This window comes from Triplophysa rosa, linkage group LG15 (assembly GCF_024868665.1).
Source record: "Triplophysa rosa linkage group LG15, Trosa_1v2, whole genome shotgun sequence".
NCBI classification, from domain to species: domain Eukaryota; kingdom Metazoa; phylum Chordata; class Actinopteri; order Cypriniformes; family Nemacheilidae; genus Triplophysa; species Triplophysa rosa.
In genome coordinates this window covers 11,567,206-11,592,192 of record NC_079904.1, presented here as the reverse complement: position 1 = coordinate 11,592,192, position 24,987 = coordinate 11,567,206, and the positions used below count along the sequence as shown (strand labels likewise).

At 36.2% G+C, this 24,987-nt stretch overlaps 2 protein-coding genes across 3 annotated transcripts; both read left to right on the top strand.

Annotated features, from left to right (window-relative positions):
• Positions 1-1,660: 1,660 nt before the first annotated feature.
• On the top strand, positions 1,661-6,935 carry LOC130566062 (cytochrome P450 2J2). Its single transcript, XM_057353277.1, has 11 exons — positions 1,661-1,697; positions 1,814-1,974; positions 2,511-2,729; positions 2,924-3,086; positions 3,201-3,350; positions 3,505-3,665; positions 4,326-4,502; positions 4,716-4,857; positions 4,947-5,134; positions 5,309-5,450; positions 6,760-6,935. Exons 1-11 carry the CDS (start codon positions 1,661-1,663, stop codon positions 6,933-6,935), a joined length of 1,716 nt encoding a protein of 571 aa, XP_057209260.1.
• Positions 6,936-19,147: 12,212 nt separating this feature from the next.
• LOC130565655 (cytochrome P450 2J2-like) lies at positions 19,148-24,685 on the top strand. Of its 2 annotated transcripts, XM_057352586.1 has the most exons (9): positions 19,148-19,341; positions 19,522-19,684; positions 20,712-20,861; positions 20,972-21,132; positions 21,471-21,647; positions 21,740-21,881; positions 21,958-22,145; positions 23,728-23,869; positions 24,083-24,676. In XM_057352586.1, the coding sequence occupies exons 1-9, from the start codon at positions 19,150-19,152 to the stop codon at positions 24,256-24,258; spliced, it is 1,491 nt and encodes a 496-aa protein (XP_057208569.1). In that variant the 5' UTR covers positions 19,148-19,149; the 3' UTR covers positions 24,259-24,676. The 2 variants fall into 2 exon arrangements, with proteins under 2 accessions (XP_057208569.1, XP_057208570.1); XM_057352587.1 differs by lacking the exon at positions 23,728-23,869 and having other exon boundaries at positions 24,083-24,685.
• Positions 24,686-24,987: the final 302 nt, after the last annotated feature.

Below are 24,987 nucleotides of genomic sequence, written 5' to 3'. Positions count from 1 at the left end.
ACTGAACTTTCAACTTCTATCAAGAAATACTTAAAACGACCAGAACTTAACTACAACATATGAGACTATTGAAAGTACATCTATATGTCATTGGTCCTACTCGCCCCGCTCCGACCGGGCTTCGAACCTCCGTCGGTCCGTTCTGGGAGACGGGCGCGCTAACGAGGAGACTGAACACCGCCTAGAGCGCCTCTTGTGGTCGGCGAGAGTGAGGTTTTACTTGCACAGCTCTCTCTCTCTCTCTCTCTCTCTCTCTCTCTCTCTCTCTCTCACCTCAGCTACATGTGGAATTTGACCTAAATGTTTAAGCAATAATTGTTCTCCTAGAACCTTTAGAAACAGATGATGCCAGGTAAAACGTCTGATCTGCGGTTTTCCATACAACAAAGCTGGATGTTTTATAAGGGTCAAGCAATATTTTATGTCCAGTTATTTAATGAACTGTACGAAATTACTTTAGAAAGACTGACCGTAAAAAAAAACCGGTGGCATGGGCGCAGAACCTTGACCGACCCGTAGGGATACAGTCCTAGGGCGGTAGCCCCGGCCCAGCCAAGTCAGCAGCGTCATCGCGATCTATTTATACTGCCAAACCACAACAGTACTTGAATCCACGGTAAGTTACATCGTTTCCATTAACGTTCAACGTTGTGAGTTATGAGTTCGAAATTCAACACAATATTGCTCAAAACTGAACTCGAAACACAATTATAACCACAGAAGACTAATATAAACATCGCCAAAACAGCAGTTAATCGTTATACACACATAGCGTATTAATTATTCAAACAACAGCCAATGGCAAGTCTCGAACGGCAGACAAAGCAATATGTGTATCATTAATATATAGTTTGTAGTATATACATCATGTTGTTCGATTAATATTTAGTTTACATCGTTGGAAGCACTCACTGATACACAATGCATACAAATTATGTATAAACTGTATGTGTGTGAGCTCCAGCGTTTAAATACATAACGTTACTTGGCTGTGGTCCCTCCAGGATTGTGTCCCGTTTTATAAAGCTTTACAGAGATTTAACTTTGTTCCGATTTACACACATGGATTCACAATATTACAGGTAACGTTAAGGGTTTTAACACTAAACCTGATACTACAGTTTCGATCCACAGCACGTGAGCTCCAGAAGGGTCTCGTGGCGAAAGCGCTAGCATTAGCTAATGCTAAATATTAGACGTGACACAATGGAAACATTCGTTTGGTTTTATTTGTACAGACTCTATTGTCAAATGTTAATACAACAACGTTATCGTGTAAACATATAACCTTACATATTTCTGTGCTGAACATATTCGTTTCTCTACATAACATGCTTTAACATGTGCAATCGTCCATATCTGTAGGCTATTATTAATGTGGGTCACGTTAGGCCTGCTAAACTTTCGCTGTACAGCTGTGAAATAAAAGGCATTTTATTATGTTTAAAATGTCTATTGTTTCCATTACAAATACCATTATAAGCAGTTTACCACGGAAACCAATAAAATCCCTTTATGTGGTGTATTTGGATTACATACATTACATACACGTACATGGTGGAGGCCTCCAGTGTGTGTGTGCGTGCTTGTGCTTGTAATTAAGCTAATCACAGAGTGGTAGAGCAGGATCAAGAGGGCAAACTCTGGGTCGGCTGCTACAATGGAGGAAAAGTTCTGCGCATTGACCCACAAAACAGGTGTGTGAGTTTGTAAAAGTCTTTGCCATGTATATGTGTTGCTGAAGGTAAATTAACCATGCTAAAATTCCATTTATTGGAATAAAGGCATCAAAACTGCATCTTTTTATTCTTAGGCACCCGACTGCAGACAGTGAAACTGCCAGTGGAGAAAACCACCTCATGTTGTTTCTGTGAGAAGGATCATCATTACACTGATCTGTACGTCACCGCAGCGTATAAAGGCATGGATGAAGATTCACTGGCCCAACAGCCTGAGGCTGGCTGCGCATTTAAGGTAGCATCATATTTAAGGTGACACAACACATAAGGTGACATCATGGGGTGACACATAATATCCTTTATTCTCACCACATGTTACTGGTTTAGGAGTGACGGCATTCCATCATTCTGTAAGAAGACAGGGATGTTTATTATACAACATTGATTAGTTAACAAATGCTCCGCATGTGAGTAGGCTAAATCGTGCTCATTAACAGCTGTTTAAGAACAGCCGAATAGGAAGGATCGGCTCTGCTACTGATGACGTTTCACAAGAACACAAGTACAGACAAGAATGCATATTGAGCAACGGCCCAAGTCTGTCGCAAAAATGCACTCCCATGTACCTTGTGGACTCGTGCCTAGTGCCCTATAGGTCTGCACTTCCTAACGTCACCAAGTGTGGACTCAGAGGAGGTCCACAATACCTTAGTGTGTGCCATTTGGGACAGGGCGTAGAACGAAAGTTTACCAGGAAACACTGTAAACAGTGTTGAGATTTTGCGTCATCGTGTTTTGCTGCGGATATTTAAAGCCATATAAACGCATGAAAATGGTACTGAAAAACCTCCTACCTATTACCTCGGTGCTTTGGTCATACACTGGTCATACACTGGTATTCTGTTGCTGTTTTTCTTCCTATCTCTCTTGATCGCAGACCAGCTGAGAAACAGAAAACCCAGAAACTACCCCCCTGGACCCACACCTTTACCTTTCATCGGGAACATCTTTCATCTGGATGCCACACAACCTCATATTCACCTGACGAAAGTAATTCACAGTAAATGTACTGTACGTGTGCAGCATGTTTCGCCTTGTCTGTGTTTGACAACATTAGCATAGTTTTTAATTTCGTGAAAGAATAAATGTAAATGTATATATTTTTTACATATAGTTTCTTATTATTCTCATCCCTTCTAATGATAAGGTTCATGATAACACAATCAACTACTTGTTCTCTACAGTTGTCTGATCACTATGGCAACATTTTCAGCATGCGTTTTGGAAGCCTGAACACTGTTATTGTGAATAAATACAGCATGGTAAAGGAAGCTCTTATCGACCAAGCAAACATTTTCACAGGCCGTCCAAATAATGATGTGCTTAAAAGGATAATGAACTGCCAAGGTATATATTCATCTTGGGGGAATTCACAATGGATGACTTTTTTGCCCAACTTGCCCAACTTATTTCTGATCATTTAAATGCCGTGTGATACCACACTGTATTGTCTGTCAACAGGTGTAACCTTCAACAACGGCTACAGCTGGAAACAACAGAGGCGTTTCACTCTCAGTACTCTTAAATACTTCGGTGTGGGAAAGACGAGCCTGGAATCTAGCATCATGGGAGAGTATGAATTCCTGCACAAGGCCATCATGGATACCAATGGTACAGTGTAGACGCAATGTTTTTGATGCTTTTAAGTTTGTTGAAGTCAGAAATGCGAATTATTATTTGTTTAAAGACACAAAAAACATATGTTAACTCAGATCATCTTATTGCCAGACAATACCGATTATTTTTATCACATCTATCCTCTTAGGGGTGCCATTTGACGCCCATTATTTTATTAACAATGCTGTCTCCAACATCATCTGCTCCATGGTGTTTGGAAGGAGGTTTGAGTACACTGACCAGAGGTTTCTAAACATGCTCAGTCTGTTGTCTAAAACCCTCAAACTACAAGGATCAGTGTGGATACAGGTACTGACGGGCACATTGTTGATGATAATAAATCTGACGATAATGTGATACACACCCAGTGTTGGGTGTAACTAGTTACTAAGTAATTAGTTACTGTAATTTAATTACTTTCCCCTTGAAAAAGTAAAGTAAGGGATTACTCTTATTTTTCCTGTAATTTAATTACAGTTACTTCTGATGTAATTAAACTAAATACTTTGTGTAATATGTGTGTGCAATAGTGGAATTGACATCAACATTCAAAGTCTAACTTTAAAATCTGTGCTTTAATGTATAATTCTCACATTTGTAATACTTTGGTCAGTTAATAAGAGTACTTTATGTAGTTTAATATTATTTATTTGAATGAATTAAAAGAGCCCTTTCATGTCTATCCTTGAATCACTTAACTAATCAAGGTTGATGTAGGATATAGAAAGTAATTAGTAATAAGTAACTAAATACTTTTTGGAGAGAGTAATTTGTACAGTAATCTAATTACACTATTGAATATGTAATTAGTAACTAGTAATTAATTACTTTTTGAGAGTAACTTACCCAACACTGTACACACCACACTAAAATGTCACAAAATGAAATACTATTGTGAAATAGTAAATTAATAAAATTGCACATCCCTGAGGACGTGTCCATTCTTCAGCTTGTCTATTCTTCATTTAGCTTTATGGGGCTTTTCCACGTGTTATGGATCTTCTTCCAGGACCTCACAAGGAACTTTTCTCCTGCTTCGAACAAGTCCATGCTTTTATTAAGGAAGAGGTTGAGAAACATTATGAAGATTGGGACCTTTCATCACCCAGAGATTTTATTGACTGCTATCTTAATGAAATCCAAAAGGTATTTTTGTGTATCATCTAACAAAAAAAGTTTGTGTGCTTTCTTGTGGCTCAGTGGTTAGAGCATGGTGTTAGCAACGCCAAGGTCATGGGTCCGATCCCAGGGATTGCACATACTTGGAAACAAATGTATAGTATAATGCAATGCAAGTCGCTTTGGATAAAAGAGCGTCTGCTAAATGCTTGAATGTAAATGTTAATGTGTTGTTTATAGAGAAAAGATGATCAGGAAGCAGGTTTTCATGAAGAGGGTCTGCATTACTCCATTCTTGATTTGTTTGTGGCAGGAACCGAGACCACATCTACAACTCTTCTGTGGGCCTTTGTGTACATGATGAAATACCCAGAAATCCAAGGTATTCTCCAAATTCTTCCAAAGGGATGGTTGCAACAGTGCTTGTATGTTTGTTTCTTTTCATGGGTAATTTTTTTTTTACAAATTCAGAAAAGGTTCAGATAGAAGTAGACACGGTAATTGGACAATCCCGCCGACCCAACATAGATGACAGAGCTAACATGCCGTACACCAATGCTGTTATCCATGAGGTCCAGAGAATGGGTAATGTTGTTCCCCTCAGCGCGCCAAGAATGACCACTGAGAATACATTATTAGGAGGATATTTTATTCCAAAGGTGAGATTGAACATGCACCATATGGGCTCCATGTTTACAACAACCAGATCGTATCCTCAATACAGCAATCTTCTCAATTTAAATATGCAGAATGAAATCTCTTTATGTTGGTGTCTGTCTTTTGTAATGTTGTATCTTAGAGTGTCTGATGTTAATGTGCTTTTGTATTTAAAGGGTACACAGATCATTCCTAACCTGACATCAGTACTGTCTGATGAGACAATGTGGAAGTCACCATTTTTATTTGACCCACAAAATTTTCTCAACACTCAAGGCAGCTTTGAAAAACCTGATGCCTTTATTCCTTTTTCAGCAGGTGAATTTATTATTTTTGGTATACAGTTCATTTCATCATTTACTCACCGTCGTGAAATTTCAAACCTGTATAACTTTCTTTCTTCTCCAAATCACAAAAGAAAATATTTGGAAAAATGTTGGTTAGAGAAAACCATCGGCAGTGGTGTAAAGAGTACCTGAAAACCATACTTAAGTAAAAGTACAGATACCTTGCAGCGAAAACTACTCCATTACAAGTTACAAGTCACCAATTCAAAAATGACTTCAGTAAAAGTCTTAGAGTATCTGAATTTAACAGTACTTGAGTATTTTACTCGTACTGAATGTAGGCTCAAAGCAGCACTAGTCCTCAACACTTAAGAGACATGTCAGTGAAAAACTAGAAACAGTTGATTCATGAGGAGAGCAATCACATTTATTTTCTTAAATCAAAATAAGACTGAACACCTCAAAATTGCAACAAATCATGGTGGACACCATAACACTCAAGTCTCATTTAAGCTCAAGTGATCATAATAAACCAAACTCTTTCAAAAGGTTTCTTCAATATAACGGATAAATAAAATAATGTTAAGTCCAATTAAAAAGTCAAAGCCTTTTTAAACTGGGCATGCTGGTTTTGGCCTCATCATCAGCTGCTGTCATGTCCTCATTTCACATAAACCGCCAGCGATTGACATTGATAACCCTATCCTAGCCCTAATTGATAATGCACTCTTTATTCACATAAAGAAGCCATGTTGACAAGTTTTAGTAAGTAAGAGCAAAACCCACAAGATATAGTACCTTCAATGCCTTGTAAATGGCTATATTAATTCTTCTGTATCAAAAATAAACTGCCGCAAAAGAATGATGGGTACCAGGTGAAATGTAATGTGTAATTGCATTAGTCATTACAAATGTAGTGGAGTAAAGAGTACATATACTTGTTCAAAAATGTAGTTAAGTAGAGAGTAAAAGTTGCTAATATCTTTAATACTCAGTACAACTACAAAGTAGCCAAAAAGATACTTAAGTACAGTAACTAAGTACATTTACTCCAATACTTTACACCACTGACCATCGGTCCCCTTTCACTTCTATTGCATAGACACAAAACCAGTGCAAGTCAATGAGGACCGATGGTTTACTTTTACCAACATTTTTCAAAATATATTCTATTGTGTTCTGCAGAAGAAAGAAAAATCAGGTTTGAAATGTCAAGATGGTGTGTGAACAATCCCTTTTAAGTGAAATAATTTTGAGGTTTATTGTGAGAGTTTGTTTATTTTCACATTTGCAACCAACTGTATGCGCGATATGAACTTAAGTGTTTTTTTTCCTCACAGGAAAACGGTCTTGTCCAGGAGAAACGCTTGCCCATATGGAGCTGTTTCTCTTCTTCACATCTCTTCTGCAGGCTTTTAATCTCTGTCCTCCAGTTGGAACACAAATCAACCTGGACTTTAAATTTGGAATGACCCTTTCCCCAAAGCCATTCAGAATAAGTTTTACTCCCCGTTAGTGGAACAACACTTAATGTTACTGCAGTGCATTATGTTTAGATTGCCATGTTACAGTCAAAATAAATTTCACCTTAAGTACTTTACTTTGTGCCTTCTAAATCAGTATTCATGCATACCACAACTAACAATTTTAATAATTAGGCCTAAAAATACCTAACGAAAACAGACATGATAACATTGACTATATCAAAAAATAAGCATCCCAGCAAACACAGAACGTTTCCCTAATGTTCTCCTATGGTTCCCGACAAAAAAACAAATGGGAATTCCCAGAACGCAGGTTATATTTTTCCTAACCAAAAGCTAACGTTCCCAGAACGTTCCCTGCAGGTTAGTTTTATTCTAACCAACAGCTAACGTTCCCGGAACGTTCCCTGCAGGTTAGTTTTTTTTACCCAATAGCTAACATTCCCGGAACGTTCCCTGCAGGTTAGTTTTATTCTAACAACCAGCTAAGGTTCCCAGAACGTTCCCTGTAGGTTCTTTTTATAACCAACAGCTAACGTTCCCAGAACGTTCCCTTCAGGTTATATTTTTGGGTAACGAGACCAAAAAATAACCAGCAGGGAACGTTCTGTACAGGTTCCCTTTAGGCTATTAACTAATAGCATTAAAAATAGACTTATTTAACATTTAAGACTTACTGTGACCCTACATTAAAATGTTATTTTTTAAAAGCACCATACAAATACAGATGAGAATGTAACACTATTTAACTCTTTAAATATCTAAATATAAATTACCAACACTATGATCCTTACACAAGCCTGACAAAACATTACCATTATCAGGCAATGCGGGCGCGCATGCACAGCGTTTTTTCTGTTTCTTACCATTTCCCGAAGTCTGCATTCAGGACTTGAAGCAAATTACGAATCAGGTCCGTAAGATTAGAGAAGGTGTAGAACTGGAACCACTTTAACTTTCAAGGAGCAATTACAAGCACATTATCAATATCACAAATGTGACCCTGGATCACAAAACCAGTCTTAAGTAGCACGGGAACATTTTTAGTAAAAGACAACAATATATTGTATGGGTCAAAATTATCAATTTTTTCTTTTAGGCCAAAAATCATTAGGATATTAAATAAAGATCATGTTCCATGAAGATATTTTGTAAATTTCCTACCTTAAATATATAAAAACTTTATTTTTGTGAGTGGATGGTCTGCCACAGTGCCACTGATTAACAACTTCAAAGGCAATTTTCTCAATATTTTGATTTTTTTGCACTCTCAGATTCCAGAGTTTTAAACGGTTGTATCTCAGTCAGATATTGTCCTATTCTAACAACTCATACATCAATAGAAAGTCTATTTATTCAGCTTTCAGAATATATAAAAATCTCAATTTTGAAAAATTGACCCTTAAGACTGGTTTTGTTGTCCAGGGTCACAAATGTATAAATCCCATGTGTGGCATCGCAGTGTTTTTTGTATGTATTATTGACAGTTTTACAGTGTTGAATCTTGGATTTTGTCATCTGATAAGTGTAACATGAGTTCAGTTATTGTAAGACAGTACATAAAGTACAGAATACTGCCCTGTCTCTGAAAGACAGGGGGACTAAACACTACACCAGTGGTGTAAAGTATTGGAGTAAATGTACTTAGTTACTGTACTTAAGTATCTTTTTGGCTACTTTGTAGTTGTACTGAGTATTAAAGATATTAGCAACTTTTACTCTCTACTTGACTACATTTTTGAACAAGTATATGTACTCTTTACTCCACTACATTTGTAATGACTAATGCAATTACACATTACATTTCACCTGGTACCCATCATTCTTTTGCGGCAGTTTATTTTTGATACAGAAGAATTAATATAGCCATTTACAAGGCATTGAAGGTACTATATCTTGTGGGTTTTGCTCTTACTTACTAAAACTTGTCAACATGGCTTCTTTATGTGAATAAAGAGTGCATTATCAATTAGGGTTAGGATAGGGTTATCAATGTCAATCGCTGGCGGTTTATGTGAAATGAGGACATGACAGCAGCTGATGATGAGGCCAAAACCAGCATGCCCAGTTTAAAAAGGCTTTGACTTTTTAATTGGACTTAACATTATTTTATTTATCCGTTATATTGAAGAAACCTTTTGAAAGAGTTTGGTTTATTATGATCACTTGAGCTTAAATGAGACTTGAGTGTTATGGTGTCCACCATGATTTGTTGCAATTTTGAGGTGTTCAGTCTTATTTTGATTTAAGAAAATAAATGTGATTGCTCTCCTCATGAATCAACTGTTTCTTGTTTTTCACTGACATGTCTCTTAAGTGTTGAGGACTAGTGCTGCTTTGAGCCTACATTCAGTACGAGTAAAATACTCAAGTACTGTTAAATTCAGATACTCTAAGACTTTTACTGAAGTCATTTTTGAATTGGTGACTTGTAACTTGTAATGGAGTAGTTTTCGCTGCAAGGTATCTGTACTTTTACTTAAGTATGGTTTTCAGGTACTCTTTACACCACTGCACTACACTAGTGACCAGTGTTGGGAAGTTGCTCTCAAAAAGTAATTAATTACTAGTTACTAATTACATAGTCAATATTGTAATTAGATTACTGTACAAATGTACTGTACTCTCTCCAAAAAGTATTTAGTTACTTATTACTAATTACTTTCTATATCCTATATCAACCTTGATTAGTTAAGTGATTCAAGGATAGGCATGAAAGGGCTCTTTTAATTCATTTAAATAAATAATATTAAACTACATAAAGTACTCTTAAACTGACCAAAGTATTACAAATGTGAGAATTATACATTAAAGCACAGATTTTAAAGTTAGACTTTATAGACTTTAAAGTTAGTAATATAATACTATATTACACAAAGTATTTAGTTTAATTACATCAAAAGTAACTAATTAAATTACAGAAAAAATAAGAGTAATAAGGGAAAAGTAATAAAACTACAGTAACTAATTAACTAGTTACACCCAACACTGCTAGTGACAACATATAGAGGCAAACACTTCTGTTCTCTGCTTAATGGAAAAATAGGCAGTAGATGTTTTTTAAATATTTTGGGGGGTTTACCATTACATAGACATTGCTGGCCTATCATCTTTCAGGGAAGCCTAAACAAACAGTAAACTACACATCGCTACAAATACAAGAGGCTTTAACAGTTTTATTAAATTGGGAATAAATCAAACATATTGAACAAGAGAAATGACTGTGCAAATAATAAGCTTATGCAGAATCAATACAGGGAAAATAAAGCACTCATACTGTTATACTTGTAGGAAACTTTTTCTTCGTCGAAGCAGAGACCAGGAGACGTTGGGATATCTTTCATACAGAAGTTCTCTTTATTGAGGACTCTCTGTGCGTCGCTGTAGTCATCCAAGTCTGACTTTTAGTTCAGTACAGTAGAGTTTTATACCTTTCAAGGGGGCGGGAAAGGTGGAGATGATTTACACAAAGCATGCAAATGCAATACAGGAATCAGCCCGTTACCGGAATTGTCCCAGCCAAGGTCTCATCAGCATAACAGTGTCATTCAAATGCATAGGTGCTAATCCAATCAGCCTGACAGTATTGCCCATACCTTCACATTATCATAGAGACAAAGGCTTAGCTGTGCCTTAAAGCTTAACATTCAACTTTAACTTGGGACCCTGCCCAATGGTCAGGAAGTGAATTAAGACAAAAGGGACATCTGGGCTGCCTGACTTGATCTTCTTAGAATGTAATCGTCTTTACCTCAAAATGTGAAACATAATGTACATAACTTTAACCTAGATATAACATTGTATAAATTTGTAATCCCACATACTCTTAATGTATTCCTCAGAAAAGACATCTGCATTTTGAAATAAGTGTAACGATAATTAACAGTTACGCAAGAGTGAGAAGGAATAAAAAGACATCAAGCAATCCCATTATCAAGGGAATTGTTGCAAGACAATTAAAACAATGCTTGTCAGGGATGGAGTGTGTCCAATTGAATTATGCTGAAGTTGGGGAATCACTTTTTTATTTATTATTCACCCCATCTGTGTCTTTCCTGTAAAGCTGACACTTGGTCCAAACAGATGAATATAAAAATATTAGTAGATAAAAAATAATAGTAGATTAATAGCAGCAGATTAAATTAAAATAAATAACATGTCCACTATAGTTAAACCATTGTAACTACAATTTAAGATGGGTATGACGAGACGAGAACGAGATGAGATTTTTAGACTTTTAAAGAAATCCGCAATCATGAAATTGTCTTTTATCCACCTTAACACAAAATTCAAAAAAATGTAGGCATTATAAAATCAGATTGTACTTTATGAAACACATTAAACTTCTATTTTAATTATTTATAACATGCAGAAATATGTTAACACAGCAAAATGTTTGGTCACAAACTCAAATGACAGGCAGTAATTGCACAAAATGTATGCTTTACATTGAATTGAATTGAAAGCCTTTATTGTCATTATACACAGTACAATGAGATTTTAAGGAGCAGCTCCGTAAACGTGCACACATAATTGTCTTTTATTTTCTTAACAGGCGTAGCTTTTTGTAAAGAGGTGTGGTTGTTTTCTCAGCTTTTGCATAGTGCCCGTGTTAGCAGAGGTGGCGATCATTTCACACTGTCAATCCTCCTTCCTCCACTGACTGAACATAGCCTTCAGGGAAACAGTTAAAACTACATAAACACATCATGTTTTATGCTTACATTGCATATATGTATAGACAGATGATCCGTTTTTTAAGAGGTTTGCGAGGTCTGTGAGGTATTTAAAATAACATAATATGAATTTGCAGTTGGTATACTGTACTTGTGGTCAGTGGCCCCCCGGGATTTTTTTTATGGGGTGGCACAAAGGGGCCAGTACAAATCTTAGGGTGGCACATTTAAAAAAATGTATTATGCCTGAATCTAATGGTAAAAAGTTTTGGCATTGCCATTAATGCTACTGGGATCATATAAAGTTATTACTAGTCTTACGATTTAATTTCTAATTTAATTTACTAATATTTTCAGTGTTTGATCGATACATGCTAATTCGCTAACTGTTCTACATATATTTGACTATAAAAAAATATGATAGTATTAGATGCCAAAAACTGCAAATCCAATCATTTAAAGATCAGCTGATGGAGTGATATATTAACCAAACATGTATAGTGATCGATCAACATGTGAGTATGAGCAGCAGAAAAATTCAAATCCGATGCCTCAGCGACTAGCTTAATCTCAGTTAGCCAACTCGTACAATAAGTTTGATACAATAAGTTTTATCATACAATAAACCACGTTTTACTTACTAGTTTGTGAGTTTCATCTCTCACATTCCTCCTCTATGAAGGTATTTTTGGTGCAAAACAACTGAGCGCCTGTGAGAGTGGAACTTGTAGTTGTAGAGGTCGGCCACACATGTGTATCAGTAAATTTGAAGTCAAAATTTGAAGTTGCATTTTTTTTCTCTCCCGCAAACACAACACAACAGTTATTCTTGAATCCTTCAGTGCAAGTGCACAAATCCAGTTCTACAAATCACAAACGATACTCGTGCACTCACATCTTTTGCTACGATTGCTGCAGTAAATATGGTGCAAAACTCATTCACACACCTGCACCAAAAGGAAGCGTTCACAGACGAGTTTATGTGAATTCATGCAGTGAGAGTTGAATGCTTGTCAAATATTTTTTCACAAATTAAAGGTTTTATTCTTGGACATCTTTCTAACACAAACACAAGAACATAACTACAACTTGTATGTTAGGGCGCCACCTGCTGGGCGTCAAAACTAGCTGGTTTGGCCTCTGCAAGTGCACAAATCACTTTTGCTCCCCATACATCACACAGATATGTGGTGCAAAATGAGAGTGCGAACTTGTGTCAGAGACTCGCAGCAGCAGATTCAAGCAGTTGTAGTTATGTTCTTGTGTTTGTGTTAGAAGATGTCCAAGAATAAAACCTTTAATTTGTGAGAAAATATTTGACAAACATCAACTCTCACTGCATGAATTCACATAAACGCGTCTGTGAATGCTTGCTTTTGGTGCAGGTGTGTGAATGTGTTTTGCACAATATTTACTGCAGCAATCATAGCAAAAGATGTGAGTGCACGAGTATCTTAGTTTGTGATTTGTAGAACTGGATTTGTGCACTTGCACTGAAGGATTCAAGAAGGCGTAACAGTTGTGTTGTGTTTGCGGGAGAGAAGTTTTGCACCAAAAATACCTTCATAGTTGCCTCACAGATTGCCTGCGAGCGCGAGAGCTGGCTCCTTTACACACGCCAAATGCATATAGACAGACGACCTCTCCTCTAGCAGGCAGATTTCCTTTGGCTGATGGCACAGTAAAAGTGAGCAGTTACTCGGTGTTTGCAGATCTAGTTGAGCCACAGCATGTGTTTTACAGTCATAAATATTTAAATAAACATACTTAACATATGTTTACTTTATCCCAGTGTTTCCCAATCTTGGTCCTGCATTACCAATTCTTATCGGTACTGCAGTGTTAGTGGGTCTCAATATTCTTCCAATTGTTGGACCACATACAAATTGCAATGTACATACTCATAAATCATATAAATCTGTGAATTTATTCCATTAAAATAATTCTTTTTTCCAGTGTCCTTTGGCATCTGATTGTAGTAAGCATAACAAACAGTTACCCAGCATCTCTTGTTTGCCATGTTCCTCATAACATATTTTAAGTCACGTTATTTAGTCATGTTTGCTCTTTTTCTTGTGTTAACAGAAGCTATACATATACCCCAAAGGCTCTTTTAAGAGCTCTTTCCCAGAGCATCTGTGGCTTACTGTAAGTACATGTTTGTGTCTTGCGAGACTGTCAGACACCCTTCTCTGTATTTGGGTTTAAACCAGTTAAAGCAATGTCTTGCAGCAAGTTAGTTATCAGTAATATCCTAAGAGACAGTTTTTTTGTTATTAAGGAAACATTTTAGCATCCTGCATCTAGCTTGCCACGTTCACCAAAACATATTGTTTAGTCAATAATTACTGTTGAAACTAAATTTCGAACGGATCTCGTAAAGGATCACTCATATTTAGTCATGTTTGCTCTTTTTCTTGTGTCAACAGCAGCTAAATAAACTGTTTTAAGAGCCCCTCACAGCGTCATTGGCATTGTACGTATATTGTCAATTAAATCAAATCCCAGGAACAACTCCCAGGCAGAGACAGCCAGTGGACTCAAGAAAATCAATAATACAGCTCTTCCTGGGAAACTGAAACTCTGGTGCTTCCAATTTGGCTTGTTGCCATGCCTGATGTGGCCAATTTCACTGTTTGAGCTCACCGTGTCTCACGCCAATAACCTGGAGAGATTGGTGAGTACACAAGTGAGGAAATGGTTTGGGCTACCAAGATGTCTTAGCAACATAGGGCTGTATGGGAATAGAGCTCTCTCTCTTCCCATTTCAAGCCTTGTGGAGGAATATAAATGCACCAAAACAAGGTTAGAGATGACGCTCAAAGAATCCTGTGATCCCTGTTTAAGAGATGCTGCTCCCTATAGCGACAGGAAGGAAATGGAACCCAACAACAGTGGTAGGAGATTCAAAGGCAGCCCTCAGACATAAGGACATCGTGGGACAATTGCAATATGGCAGAGGGGGACTTGGTTTGGCATCAACCACACCCACTTGGCGAAAAGTGACACCAAAGGAACAGCGTCACCTGGTAGTGGAGGAGATTCAGCGTCAAGAGGAAGCAAGTAGATGCGCCAGAGCGATATCTCAAGCCCAGCAAGGCCGTTGGATGAGGTGGGAAGGCATTGGTATCATCCAAAAGGTCTCAGTGCAACTGGTACAATGATCTCACTCCCATAAAAACAGAATGTAATGACAAGTTTTGTAAGAACTTAGCAAACTTCCCTCAGTGCTGGAACATTTCTCACACATTTGGTAACTTTCACTAATCACCTACTGTATGCAGATTAAGTACAGCCCCAGGGATCACAAGACCCAATCACAGTCAAATTCCTAACTCTAAAGAATATTTCCATAATGCTTTGTTCTGGTTTGGTATTTAAGGGAAGTTGACAAAAATATCTGGGAATCTGTAGCCAGATCTCCTGCACAAATTCCTGTGTGTCGTCTCTTGCCAGGTATGCAACATTGAACTTCTCTTTGATTTATTTCTTATGATTTCCTATTATTTGTTATTGAATTATATTGATTGCCATTGATTATTGAATTGAACCTTGAATTGGATTTTGAATTATGCTTCCCTTACCTGGCTAATAAATTGTTATGTTTGAATTCATTCTGTATTGTTCTGAGTTTATAAACTTTAGTAGATCACGCTATATCCTTTGTTACCGCAAATCTACGTTCAGGTTAGTGACGGACTAGAATCCTGTATTAGGTGGAGCATTGGGGCACGCCAGCTGAGATTTTAGAGCTCCGGCTAACTACTTGGCATTAGTTTAAGTGTAATTAGACCGTAGGGGCTATCGTTTCCGTTTAGAACAGCACATATGTTGTCTGACCAATCTACATAGGGCAAGTCACCAAAACCTCTGGTTATTGTAATATTATTCTAACTAAGTGTACATAGGAAACTATGGCATGATTATATAAAGCTACCGTCAGAGGAAGTATGATTGGTCTATTTATCTCTATGGAGTGGTCATGACCTCTGGTTGGAAATAATCATTACTTTAATTAAGTTGTCATAGTCTAAGGGGACTAGATCAAACAATGTTTCAGGAAGTGCTGGTTGGAGATGGCCATCTGAGCATTACTAGTCATAGAAACCTCTGGCAGTGACCAAGACTGGCGAGTTTGTGACCGTGAGATCCGCGTATAATGGCCGGCACGAGACTCTAAGCGACATTGAGAATCGGATGAAGGAGTGGTCTGATCACACACCCAGGTCTGATCAACCTGCAACCTGACCCACATGCATTAAAGTACCATGTATGATGTCTGCTTGACTGGCGCATTATTGAACCAATGAAATAAGAGAAAACGATGACTCATCAGGAACCTCATTTGATTGGTCACAAGAGGGTAGCCCCGCCTCCCCACTCACTTGCAAACCCAAATGAGTGAGACAATCATGCCAAAACTGTAAGCGCAGACGGAACAGTACACGTCGGTTTATTGCAAGAAACAGTTTTCGCCTGCGTAGGCAAGATGTTTGCAACAGATTTCTTTTACATACACAAAGACAGGTTCTGCGCGATGAATCTGTTTTACAGTTCATAACACCATTTTTTTGCACGCACACCTCGCAATGCTTTTGGCCGTATTTCAGCGCAAAAAACGTGTCAAAAGTGTAAGCGTGGAAAAAACGGAGGTCAGAAGAATACAGATCATAATTATTTGACGTAATATGAAGTTGCCGTTTCACAAAACATGAATTACGCTTACGAAAAATGATAGCAGCTTGATTTACACCTTTACAAAACTTTTTTGCGAATGCAAATGTATTTTATGCTTGCAATGTCATGTAGCCTACGCTTTTACAAATGTTTTCCTGCTCATGCAAATCTTTTAGGCATGATTTTACCTTCATGAAAAGAACCAAAATTTTAAATACATATGCGAGCATTTTAAAAGTGCACTGTAAAAAATTTTGCAAGAGCAAAGACTGAACGCTTCTCTAGCGAGGAAACGGCACACATAATTATTGGGTATAAAGATAAAAAGACTTGTCCTGTAGATGGTCTGCTCGTGCGCTTTAACCTGCTGCATGAGATGCGTTTGCTCTCTGGAGAAGCGTCCGGTCTTTGCTCTTGCAAATTCCGTAATGTAAATAACGAATCCACCATGGTGCGAGCGCAACTGTCTCCAAAAGGAAATGGGGGATGATTCTTTGATTGATTTACTGCACGTTTTGCCCAAAACACACCCATACTCATTAGGAAAATATGGACAACCCTTTTAGACCACGCGCTGGGAGCGCTGACCAATTTTCCCATTGTTAAAATATAGCAAAAGTGGATTCGGACACGCCTCTGTCCACTGATCTTTGGAAAAATCTTTAAAATCCTGCACAATCTTTGTTTTTTTTTAGCATTTCCTGCGTAATTGACTCCTGTTCACAGTGAGATTAATCTTTTTTACACCGAGGACAATTAACAGACTCATACACAGCTATTACAAAAGATACAAACATTCTCTAATGCTCAAAAAGTCAACACAATACATTTAAAGTAAGGTGGGTGTAAACCTCCTAAAATGCTATTTTGGAGTCAATTACTATTATTTTGTGTGTATGGCCTACATGTATTTTTTTCAGCTTTAGGAGGCCATTACTAAATGATAAAAGCAGGTAGGCCTATTTAATAAAATACCAAATGAAGCTGGTCACCCATTCCAAAAGTTTACATACACCTGATTGTTAAATGTAAGGTGTTGACTTGAGCATCATGCAATGTTGTTCAAAGCACTGTCAGGGTGAAAGATTTTTGTTTTGTTATTGCTCAATTTCCAGCCTGAAATTATAAACCTGCATCCAGGGTCAGACTGGGGTTTCACAGTGTTTCATTTTCACAATCTGTTTGTCGAGATGCAATTGCTTCCAGGGTCAGTGATGAAATATGTTATATATCGATGAGTCCACAACCATTATTACATGGTACAATGGCTTTGGGGAACAAGACTGTATAAGAGTAAAATGAATCGTAAGATGCAACTAATACAAACTAATAAATGTTTATCAGTAAATTTGTGCTTGTCTCTCTTATTCTCCTTCTCATCCCCAGCTTTCTTCAGATATAAACCTGCTAAAATATATAATCTGTAGCATGTCAGTTAAAACTTGATAGGCAGATCTCAATCCACTGATCAATGATTATAAATGAATAAATCATTATGACCTTAGTAGGACACACTTTACTATTTACTCATGAATTATTTTTTACAGATTCGATCCCGAGGATTAAATCCTGGTGCTGCAGTCAGGAAAATGTTGCACAGGATTTGCACAAGACATCAAATTAGGTCTTGGGGGCCTATAGTTTGAAAGAGAAGAAGAAGAAACAGACCTTCCAAGACCTAAGAATTTGCCACCTATAATAGGCAAGTTTTGCCCTAACTGCTGCAATTAATCATTTTATGGTCATTAACAAGTTTTGTTTTACTGTGTTTACATAGAAAGTATTTCTTTTTTATCAGATATTGTCATTTTATTTTTTAGGGGCAACACAAAAACATTTGAAGGAGCTAAGGGCAACTGATGTGGAGTACCTTATTGAAATATGCTCCACACAGAGACTTTAAATGGTATATAATGGGATTTTTTAAATGATCAATACTAGAATAATGATGCAAACTAATAAAAGTGAGAAAGTTAATGATTTTTCATAAGATGGGCCAAATAAAACATTTAGAAAATATTTGTAAACTAACACCATCTGGTGTGATGTTAAAGGCTGTTTGAATGTTTTTGTAAAATCTTTCAGAAACAAAGTTTTCTATAGTAAAACCTTAATATATGTACATCATAAAAACTTGGCGACGCTATAATGACTATTTCACATATAGTTATTAGCTCCAACTCAAGTGTTTGAGATCATATCCGTCTTACTCTTGTCCTTTATTTTGTTTGTTTTCAGATTATGCTGAAGTGAAGATCGACTTGAATTCCTTTATAGCCGGTTTTTATATTTCTCATTTTATATTTAAGAAATTGTTACTATAAATAGTTGTATTTATATGTATATATAACATAAATAATTTACTAATATTGCATTATTTTATCGTTTTTATTGTTGTTATTAATGTTTTCTTTCTACATGTTCCATCTGTATGTTGTTCAATTTAATTAGTTTCATTTAATAAATGTTGTTTTATTTAACACTGGCTAGTAATTATAACCAGTTTTTATATTCATCATTCTATATCTAATAAATAGTTATATATATATACATATATATATATATATATATATATATGTATATGTATATGTATATATATGTATATGTATATGTATATATATGTATATGTATATGTATATATATATATATATAAGCAACAAACAATCTATAACAGGTGATTTTAGACTTATTTGCATTCATCATAACATAGAGGTTAGGAGAACGTTAGAAGCAACGTTCTATTAACGTTAAGAAAACTTTCCTGGTAAACCAACAGGGAACGTTAGAATATATGTTCTGGTAAACAAAAATTGTTTGCTAGGATGACGCAACAATTTCAGGAGGGGTTATAAATATTTGGACTGGACACAAATTGGCCAAATATTTGTCAGACATGGACCCGGTGCACTTTTACGAGTGGATTGATATTAAAAGTGTTTTATTATTTTCGTGTGTATTTATAATATTGAGTGATTATATAAGAAATAAAGCCCCAAAAGACTTTCCTCCTGGACCCTGGTCTTTGCCTATTATTGGAGATCTTCATCATATCGATCACACAAGGATTCATCTCCAGCTGGCAAAGGTATTTTCAACAATAAATCTGACTAACTGTTTTACCTCCGGACATCTGTGGAAAAGGTGACGGTGTTCAGCATGAAAAAAAATTCAAGTCATGAAAATGTCAGCTTGTAAATAAACACGAAAAATTAGGCTGTATGCTATTTAAATAATGTGTATCATCACGAATTTTTATACTTTTCAGTTTGCAGAAAAGTACGGAAACGTTTTAAGCGTTCGCATTTTCGGGGCAAGATTTGTTGTGTTGAACGGGTACAAACAAGTCAAGCAGGTGTATTTGCTACAAGGTGAAAACTTTGCCGATCGCCCCCATATACCTTTGATTTATGACATCTTTGGCGACAACGGTGAGTAACTGTTACTGAAATGTCAAAATGCTGAGCTGGTGGTGGTTCCCCGTTTCATTGCTGAGTTGACGCGCATGCAAACGACACCGTTCATGATAACCCCTCAAGAACAGAGGTGCACATGCAGTAGCCTACTAAAAGTAGTATTACTCTACTCAGCCTGAGTAACTCGTGTATATAGCTGTTTCAAGTAGTTAATTTATCAGCGTTTTAACTTTGAATTTCTTTAGGCTACTTTACTCGCCTATAAGGCATAAATGATCATTTTACCCCACTTCATTTTTATTAGTACAAGTACTTTTTTATAGGTTTTTTTACTTTTAATACACGAAAGGAATAGTTCACCCAAAAAATGAAAATGTTGTTATCACTTGCTCACCCTCCAATTGTTCCAAACTTGGATACATTTCTATGTCTTGCACACAGATTAAGGTATTACAATGACATTTTGTAACTGCGCTGCTTTCGGACAAAAGACAACTATGGAAATCAGTGGTGACCCAAAACGGCTTAGTTACAAACTTTCATTAAAATATCTCCATTTCTAACAACTGGAGGGCGAGCAAATGATGATAAAAAATTTTAACTACTTCTTTGAAAAGCTACTACATTCTTGCTTTTAAGTAAATTATTTGAGCAAAAATACTTTTGTAAAATTTAGAAAGTACTAGAATTTTTATGTACTTAAGTAGGCCTATTATATTTGTGAAATATAGTGATATTTAAATACACACGATACAGTTAAAACACGTTGATAAAGTACAGATCACCTCTGGATAGGAAACTTGTAAATCTATTGTTTTACAGCTGTTTTATTTCCTTTTTGACTGTTTTATTGTATTAAAATTATGTTGAAGAGTTGCCTGATTTTTTTTTTTTGATGGAAAACATGTAGGAATCTTAAAACTATGTGACATGATCTGAATATAATGTTTTAAATTGAAATATATGTATTTCTTAATATTAATACATTAAAATAAGAATACAATATAATTTGTAAAATTAACACAGAAAGAGCTGTGAACAGGTTTAGGTGCCTCCAGTGGTTATAAATGGAAGCAACAGAGGAGATTTGCTCTCTCAACACTTCGGAATTTTGGATTGGGGAAGAAAAGCCTTGAGCCATCCATCCATCTTGAATGTTGCTTGCTTAATGAGGCCATTTCAAATGAGCAGGGTGTGTTGTAATACTTTTCATTAACAATTAAACTTAATATTTTCTAAACACATATGGAATTGAAAGACTGTATGACAGCAACTTTACATTTATTGTGGTAACATGTCCAGGTAGACCATTTGACCCTCATGTCCTGCTGAACAACGCTGTGTCAAATGTGATCTGTGTCCTTGTGTTTGGTCATCGATATGAGTACAGCGACAATGAATTCCAGTCTCTGTTAAAAAAGATCAATGAAGTGGCGATTTTGGAAGGAAACTTCTGGGATCAGGTACAAATTTTCTTATTTTTGCCATCAAATAGGCCAAAGTAGATACATTATGTATTAGAAACAATGTATATTTGGGTAGAATTAATCGTACATGTGACATTGCAACATTTAGAAAACAAAGTGTAAATATTACATTGTTTCATATTATTCATATTTATTTTTACTATAAAAATAGCATATATGAGATTTATCTTCATCGTTAGGTTTTTTTAGTTTCTAAAATTTGCTGTCACACTGTAGGACAAATTTGTATATTAGTCTGTCAACTACCCACTTATAAACTTGAATGTATTTGTACTAAAATGCTATATTTATGTCATTTGTTCTTCTTTCTTTAGCTTTATAACACATTCCCATGGATCATGAAGCGAGTGCCTGGACCACACCAGAAAATATTTGCTCTGTGGAAGGAGGTGATTCATTTTGTGCGAGAGAAGGTGCATGCACACAGAGTGGACTATGATCCATCGAATCCTCGAGACTTCATTGACTGCTTCCTTGGTGAGATGGAAAAAGTAAGAAACTTTCTAGGGGGTATAAGTGCAATTGTACGGCTGTGTATTTATAACAGATATTACATTAAATGTCTCTTATTGATGATGTTTAGTGGAAACATGATACAGCATCTTCATTTGATGTGGAGAACCTGTGCTCCTCTGCACTGGATCTGTTTGTGGCCGGAACTGAGACCATCTCCAAAACTCTGTACTGGGGACTTCTCTACATGATCAAAAATCCTGAGATACAGGGTAAGAAAAATTGGTGTTTTTGGAGTAGCTTGTTATATACTCATTTTGCATTTGACTACTTTTATTGCATCTTTAGTAAAAGTTCAGGAGGAGATTGATCGTGTTGTGGATGGGACACGCCAGCCATCTTTATCAGACAGAGACAAACTGCCTTATACCACTGCTGTCATACATGAAATCCAAAGATTTGGAAATATTGTCCCATTAAATATGGTTCGGGCTGCTGCAGAAGATACCCACATAGGAAAATACTCTATACCAAAGGTGGGCCTATAGTAAAGTTTAAAGCACTTAATTGCTGCGTCTGAATTCGTTCAGTTGTTCACTCATTCACTATTTCCTATATATCGAATGCTAAATAGTCCACTATATGGGGAAGAAGTGAATGAAAATGAGTGAACGATTTCGTACACTAACGTAATATACCCTGCATCTGACAGTACACTGTAAAACTTTGCTGTAGTTTTGCAGCAGTTTTTCCAGTAACTACCTGTAGATTTTATTACTTCCTATTAGTACTGTTTTCAATTTGAGTTAAACTTTACTTTAACCAAAATTTAAACACTTAGATTTTGAGATTCAAAATGAGCAAGAAGAGACTGGTCTCTCTCATTACTGGCAATAGCACAGTAACATAGCAAAAAATGACATTCCACCTAAGCATTTTTGTCTTGTGTTAAATTACGATACATTTACATAAAAGAAAGCGACCTAAGATATTTAGTCTTGTTTTATGAAATAAAATATAAGAACTAAATTTGTAAATTAAATCTACAGTAAGTTACTGGCAAACCTGCTGCAAAACTACAGCAAAGTTTTACAGTGTACTGTTGCGGACATTTGTCATTAAAAGGTAGAAAATAACTTTTAACAAGAACTAAGACAAATGTATAAACGTACATTCAGCATTAACGGTCACTCCTCCAGCTGATTCTAATCAAGCAGTTGATTTCTGCTGTACCATGGGAAATAGTGAGTGAGTGTACACTCAGATGTACACTCAAAATCAGAGTGCATTGTGGGTAAAAAGTATACATATGTAGAGAATGAGTTGTTCACTCAGAATTCGGACAACACTACAAAACGGCGGACACCCGATATAGTGCACTATATAGGAGATAGGGAGCGAATTCGGACACAGCTTGTCTGTAAACCTACGGGTCAGTTAGACTGTTTCTAACTGGTCTAAACATTTTAGATTCATAAAATTTTTAATAATGATAACACAGTGTAACAAATTTTTGTTTCGCCCAACCTTTTTATAGTTTTTGTACAATTCTGTAGTTCTTATTATTGTGGTAATGTTTATTTTCATGTAGCATCGATGTTTTAGTGTATGTTTAGCTTAAATAAATTTGAGCTTGTATCATTAATTATGATATGTCGGTATATTGCAAATAAACAAAAACTGTATAAATTTTCACATATTTTTTAAAATTATTTTCCAATTGTCATTGTCAGAAAATTCTAGAAATTTCTACTAGCGATGATGGGTGACTACGTCTGAAACTTGGTTTGTGAGGACAGTATTAGTCGTAAAAGACAAAAACGATCAAATGTACACTTCTGAAGTTTTGGACGACTTGTTTTTAGTAATTGTTATGTTAAACTGTTGTTTTGAGCTCAGTGTTATGCCAGTACCTTGTAATTTCTGTGTATGCGTAATAATACCGAAATGTTTAAATGTGTGAAAATATTTGTTAGTAATTTTATGGTAAACAAATAATGTGATATTCGTATTCAGCATGTTAAACTTAATAAAGAAACAGTAAAAATTAAAGCGAAACAAACTTAAAAAAAAAAAATTGTTACAGTGTGTTATCATTCCCTTGTTTTGGTTCTGTAGGGCACAATGGTGATTGGCAGTTTGACATCAGTGCTGTTTGATGAATCAGAGTGGGAGACACCTCACTCTTTTAATCCCAATCACTTCCTGGATGCTGAGGGAACATTTAGGAGGAGAGATGCCTTTTTGCCTTTCTCTATAGGTACAACAAAACTGTTTCAAGACAAAGTTCCTATCCACAGAAAAACTAGTTGCATTGCAAACAGTGAAGCTTAATTTTTCTCCTTGCGCCCAGGGAGGGCCCTAAGCAAAAGAATCAAGGCCATTGCATACTCGTAAAGACGAGCATTGTGTATGTGTAAGGCAAATGCAAGGTGTTTTCTTACAGGTGTTTTATTTTTATCTGTTTTTTTAGGAAGCAGAATGTGTCTTGGGGAGCAGCTGGCACGGATGGAGCTCTTCCTCTTTTTCTCTTCTCTGCTGCAGCGTTTTACATTTTCTTCACCAGCAGATGTGGAGCCCAGCCTGGATTTTAGAATGGGGACCACTCGAAGTCCCCATCCATACAAATTATGTGCAGTGCCACGCTAAGACCAACAATCCACAAATATATGTATTCATTTATTGTTTTGTGTGTTTTGAGATGTATTAAGAGAAAATCATCATAAAACTGGAAAGATGGCATTTTTTGTTATTTCATTCATATACTGTCATTTACATAATATTCAGTTAAATCTTCAAACAAGTCTGTTGCCTTTCTCTTACTCTTGGTGTTGCCAATGTTAAATGAAATCTGAGCCTTTTTGTCTAAAAAATGTAATGAAGCGATTCCCTTCAGACCAAGATATAAAGCTTGTTCTGTTACTTTAGTGATCATAGTAATGACCTCTGTGTAATCATAAGTGCCAGGTAAAATAAACATTATGACTAATGTATGCGTAAATGTTTACGTTTTGTGGTCGTAAAATAATTTGCTAAATTGAGGTGTTATGTTATTTTAGACATTAATATTGCATCATCTTGTTCAGCCAGAAATAATACAAAAATAATTTATTCACCTTCATTTTGATTAAATATGACGGCACTGGGCATATTTTCAATGCTCTATTTCAATTTGCACATTTGATAATGATAAAATTATTCAAATCAGTACAATCATAATTAATGTGTAGTCATTCTCTTCTGTAACTTTGAGCAAAACTGATTTATGGTGAGATTATGGTGAGACGGTCACCTCACACACGAAGGCCAGTCGCACTTAGGTGCTCACTAGTTAACAAAATCTCTGTGCCTTGCCATTCAGGGGATGTACAGAGGACA

Coding starts and splice junctions, on each gene's coding strand:
- LOC130566062 (XM_057353277.1), top strand. CDS start 1,661: ATGGAGGAAAAGTTCTGCGCATTGACCCACAAAACAG. Junction 3,087..3,200: donor AAGGATAATGAACTGCCAAG/GTATATATTCAT, acceptor GTCTGTCAACAG/GTGTAACCTTCAACAACGGC. Junction 4,858..4,946: donor GAAATACCCAGAAATCCAAG/GTATTCTCCAAA, acceptor TTACAAATTCAG/AAAAGGTTCAGATAGAAGTA.
- LOC130565655 (XM_057352586.1), top strand. CDS start 19,150: ATGGACCCGGTGCACTTTTACGAGTGGATTGATATTAAAAGTGTTTTA. Junction 20,862..20,971: donor GGCCATTTCAAATGAGCAGG/GTGTGTTGTAAT, acceptor TAACATGTCCAG/GTAGACCATTTGACCCTCAT. Junction 21,133..21,470: donor AAGGAAACTTCTGGGATCAG/GTACAAATTTTC, acceptor TTCTTTCTTTAG/CTTTATAACACATTCCCATG.